General features: G+C 47.3%; 1 protein-coding gene across 1 annotated transcript; it reads right to left on the bottom strand.

The window, feature by feature from the left end:
- Nucleotides 1-1,472: 1,472 nt before the first annotated feature.
- On the bottom strand, nucleotides 1,473-2,691 carry J4E78_005722 (uncharacterized protein; the record flags this gene model as incomplete). The annotated part of the gene is made up of 3 exons (XM_049366338.1): nucleotides 1,473-1,781; nucleotides 1,834-2,045; nucleotides 2,097-2,691. The coding sequence occupies 3 exons, from the start codon at nucleotides 2,689-2,691 to the stop codon at nucleotides 1,473-1,475; spliced, it is 1,116 nt and encodes a 371-aa protein (XP_049222064.1).
- Nucleotides 2,692-5,220: the final 2,529 nt, after the last annotated feature.

The raw sequence follows: 5,220 nt of genomic DNA, 5'->3' as shown, positions 1-5,220 counted from the left end.
TATAAAAGGTTATAGTACTCTTTACGTATAAAGCTAAGTATATTACTCTTAGTAAAGCTATTAAAGAAGCTATTTAAATTTATAACTTTATTAATAATTTTAGAGTTAGTATTACTTTTAACTCTATTTTTATTTATATTAATAATAAGTTTACTATTAAGCTTACTAAGAATCTAGAGTTCTACTAGTAGAGTAAGTATATTAATATATAGTATTACTTTATACGCAATTACGTACGTAATAAAGATATTATAATTTAGTAGATTAATAGTAAAGATAACTCTGCTAATATATTAACTAAGGCTCTTAACACTATTAAGTTCTAAAAGATCTACTACACTTTAGGCCTTATAATAAGTTTAACTTCTTTTATAATATTAGTAGTACCTATGCCTTATTTAGCTTATTCTTTCTATAGTATATTATTTTAAGCAAATTATTTTTTCTTTCTTTCTTTTATTTAATTTATTCTCTATTTAGATTTAGAGAGGCTATTAGTTAGGTATTCTTTTACGTAATTTACTTACTAGCGTACTTACTAGCGCTTTCTTCTTCTTATATAAATAGAGGCACACTCTTTTATACATAGAATAATTAATACATTCTACACTTCTCTCTGTTCTATAATTTAGAGTTAGTGCTAAAGGGCTCGCTGTACGATAATTTAGGGTAGATAATGTTCTAGTCGCTTATGCTGCTGCCAACAGACTAGAGGTAGATTAGATCGGTGCAGTGGTTAGTTATAATAGCGCGACCGGCGGCATTAACGCATGCAGCTAGTGCAGTAAGGGTAAGTGCGTTAAAGAGCATTTTAAAGAGTGTTGCTGATTGAAGACCGAGTTTAAGATTAAAGGTGGACAGTTAGGCGAGGACAACTGTGACAGCTCTCTTATACTGTTACTATACTTTATGCACAGCGTGACCGTGACTGATCCTCGTATCTGCAGCAACTCTTTCGCTACTTTTGTCTACATCCCACGAGGATCATTACACCAGTGCGACCGAGTAACCGACAGCAAACGAAGTTCTTCGTTAGAGTATTGGTGGCGATCATCCATGATTGGCCAGCTATTTTCGGCCTCCAATGATGCGCGCCGGCATGCAGATACCAATCACATGGTCCCACGTCTGGAGGTACGCTTATTGGTGTCAGCTGAGGCATACTCACGCTACGTGAGGCGTACCAGCCGGTTGTGTATGGGCTTTGTACACTAAGACAGCTCGTATATTACGGTAAGCTAAAACACAATGGCGTGTAGCAGTGACCGGATAGCGGGTACCAGTACGAAAGACCGGGGAAGTGAAACCATATCGGTTTCTTCGTATCATAAGTATAAAATGAGATGTTGGATATACGAGCGTTACACGTTGGCTGTTGCAGAGCTTCTTGCCTGGACTGCGCGAGAGTGAAATGACACCGCTCAGCTGAGCTGAAGACTTCGTCACACTGGTGTATATTAATTTTACGATGCTCATGGTATCTCGTTGACACTGTTGACCGCCTTGGTTGGCGTAGCGTTCACAGCTTCACGCTTCTTCCTGCTCATCTCGTAGACCGTTTTCCTCAAACGGTTGATACTACCCAGTGGCTGATGTGCCACCAGTCCATCCCATGGGTTCAGTTTCATCATGTCCTCCCAAAAGACTCTTCGTTGGGCGCTCAACGCATCTTGAGGCGGGAATTCAATTGTTGCGATGGTCTGATATGGCGCCGTAGCTTCGTCCCATACCACTGAGCCGTCTTCGGTCGGGTGATGAGCAGGTGAAGTACCGAGCTGAATCTGCACTTGACATCAGCAAAAGCGACAACAATTAGGCGTTGTCGAGACGGACTTTGAACTCGTATTTGGCGCCATTATCAGCAAAGTACTCCAACAGCCAATCGCGAAGTGCCTCTCGCGAGTCACTACCTTTGACTTTCTCCTCTCGTTGCTTCATATCGTCGAGTACTGGGAAGAGCGCCATGTGGCCATACCATTCGCCAAAACGAAATGCACTCTGAGTGTAGAACGAGTGGCTGATTATGTTCGTATTCGGGAGCATACCTAGCGCAATGAGTCAAGACAAATAACATCCAGAAACAGCACGTAGCCTACCAGGCGCACTTTGCTTGATCGCATCTGTCCTTAGTTTTGTCGCTGCGGCCAACTTCAAGGGACTGTCAAAGTACTTCTCCCTCAGTTCCATGATCTCAAGACAAGTATCGATATCGGTCAACTCGATCGACGGAGCGTTATTGAAAAACACATCCTGCGTACTGGCCTCAGGGTCAGAGCTTTGGAGCTGCTCACCCTGCACACCGAATACTCGCATTCCCAAACCGCGAGGCCCTGGCTGCTGGTCTGCTTGAAGAAAGACAGGTTCATTAGCATATCGTGCCGCGACATCGTAGATCTTGCCGGGTGTCTTGAATAGGCCTTGTTGTAGGTGGGCCGGCAGGTCCGGAAGCACGGTCATTTTGCCTTTGACAATACCCTGCGTCTTGACGTGCATCGCTCGAAAAGCATGTCGATGCTGATCGAAATTGTGCTGCTGCATCCTGTTCATCGTCTCTCCAATCTTCTTAGCGGTCTCATCTTCGTTGGGTTTTGGCGTCTCCACCCCCGGCGCATCCCAGCGAAGGTAGGAGTCGTTTGGCGGAGCTGAAGAAAGAGCGCGCTTTGCGCTATCGTACACATCAGAAAGCGACATCTCAAAATCTGGTAATCAATGAATGCCCAGGGCCAAGGGTTGGCTTTGCATGGGTCTGAGTCGCGATCGTGAATGCTGCACTAGCTGTAGCCGCGACGTCATAGATGCATCATCACCGCGGAGGTCCCCAGGGCTCCACAGAACGCGGATAGACGCTAAACATGGTAAAGTTCGGGGGATGGGCAATATTGGCATGGTGAAAAGTTCCAGGATGGCTGTAACAGTTGCGTCTGGTGATCTGTGAGGCTCAAGCATCGACGGGCGGCAAGACCTCCTTCGCTCGACCTGTGCTGAGATCAGCGCGCGCTAAACCCAACTCGGCCTCAGGCATGATGATGCAGGCTTGGAAAAGGCATGACACCTTGACTTTCTCGCTTGGCATCGAGCCAAATCGCATCGAAGAAAATGCCAAATTGACGTCAAGCAATATGGGATTTGCTTCGCTGTCAACGGTCATCCCCCGTCGTCGATAAGACACCATGTCCCCGTCGCGCCCATCATCCTCGCATCCCGAATCAACGACTTCATTGGTTTCAGGCACCTCCTCTACCGACAACATGAGTGCCCGTGCCAGACCCATCAAACGGCGCCCCCGGCCCGCGCAACGAGAAGACTACAACCCCACATATTTGCCATGGAAGAAGCGCTTAGATCACTTTACTTGGTCGTGGTTTGAGTGCACTATGTCGACCGGCGCCATTGCGACACTTCTCGGGCAGCAGCCATACAGCTTCCACGGATTAAAGACCATTGGGAAGATTTTCTTCATTTTGGATATCGTTTTGTTCCTTGCGTTTAGCGCATGCATCACCTACCGTTTCATCCACAACCGTGGATCCCTTAAGCTCAGTCTGCACCACCCACACGAAAGCTTCTTCTTCGGCGCATTTTTCGTATCTATCGCACTCATCATCTACTGTATCGAGCTGTACGGAGTGCCATCTTCAGGACCATGGCTCATCAAGACATTGGAAATACTCTTCTGGTTATACGCGGCCATCGTCATCTTGGTCGCCGTTTTCCAATACCACGTTATTTTCGATCGACGTGAGCTTCCTGTTACCGACGCAATGCCCGCTTGGATCCTACCGGTATACCCCTTCCTTGTCCTTGGAGTTCTGGGTGGTACACTGTTGAAGAGCCAGCCACCTGGGCCTGGCTTCGCCATCTTCGTCGGCAGCGTTACCTTCCAGGGCTTGGGCTGGACTATCGCGTTCCTAATGTTGACCCTCTACTTCACGCGCTTGGTTAACAGCAATCTTCCCGAGATACCCAAACGCCCCGGCATGTATGTGGCTGTTGGTCCGGCTGCATACACTGCGAACGCATGCATTTCGCTTGGTATGCAGGCACCGAAGCACGTCCCCGAACATCTGCTGGGTATCACATCCTTCCCAGTTGGTGATGCTTTCAAGGCTTTCGGAGTTATCGTGGGAATCTTCTTATGGCTAATCTCCTTCTGGTTCTCCGCCATCGCCACCATCAGCATTGTCATCAGTGCTAAGGAGTCACACTTCACCTTGAATCATTGGGGATTCATCTTCCCTAACGCTGGAATGACCATCGCACTCATCTACATCGCCAACGCACTGGACAGTCCAGGTATCAAGGGCGTGTGCAGCGCAATGACCATTGTTTTGGTGATGCTGTGGATCTGGGTGGCGGTACTCAATGTGAAAGGTGTGCTACAGAAGAAGGTCTTGTGGCCCGGTATGGATGAAGACATGGAGGACATTGAAGGGCACGGCCACAAGCCGGGCTCAGATCAAGAAGACGGAGATGGGCAAGTGTAGAAAGCTGTTACCATTCTCAGCGATATATGTATTTAACGAATTGTGTAATGATTCCACTGATGGAATGCTTGTTCTGCCACTAGCCAGCTGTCTCTACACAGAGCCAACGTATTAGATGCGATCGCGGCCAACACATCATTCCTTGCCCACAACCCATCTTCGCCACTACACAGTTGACCAAGATACCACCGCGCACCGTGCATCTAGAACAGAATGTCGTACTACAACATCTACCCCGACACAGTCATTGACTACATGATATGCACCACTTGCGGTACCGAAGCATTCGCATGGCTAGCCGATGCCTTTTGTTGTCCTGCATGCGGTAGCGACAAGTACAAACATCCAGAACATGCGCATCCTGAAATCGCTTCAAGTTTTGATGAAGCAGATATACAAAGACAGCTTGCGAAAGAGCATTGCGAAGAGATTCGGCGACATTTTGCTGACTTGCAAAAGATACATCCAGAGCAGCTATGGGCTGGGGCTACGATAACGACGCGCGAAAGGAAGAGGAAGCGTTCGCTGAGCGATGACGGGCAGCGTCAGAGGCAATGAGCTAGTTCTGCACGAATCAGGCGAGGGTTGAGAAGGCGAGGTGTTATGCATGTAACTATTGCTAAGCGACGTAAAGGGAACTATTTGTAGAAGAACGCTGAATAAGAACCCAATCAGTCAACACCGTACGCCCCTAGATACCCGTAATACTAATACATTAAAGTTCAACTCCACCAAA

Source organism: Alternaria triticimaculans, assembly GCF_023758025.1.
Source record: "Alternaria triticimaculans strain BMP 0046 chromosome Unknown scaffold_7, whole genome shotgun sequence".
NCBI lineage: Eukaryota > Fungi > Ascomycota > Dothideomycetes > Pleosporales > Pleosporaceae > Alternaria > Alternaria triticimaculans.
This window is presented reverse-complemented; position numbering and strand designations above follow the sequence as displayed.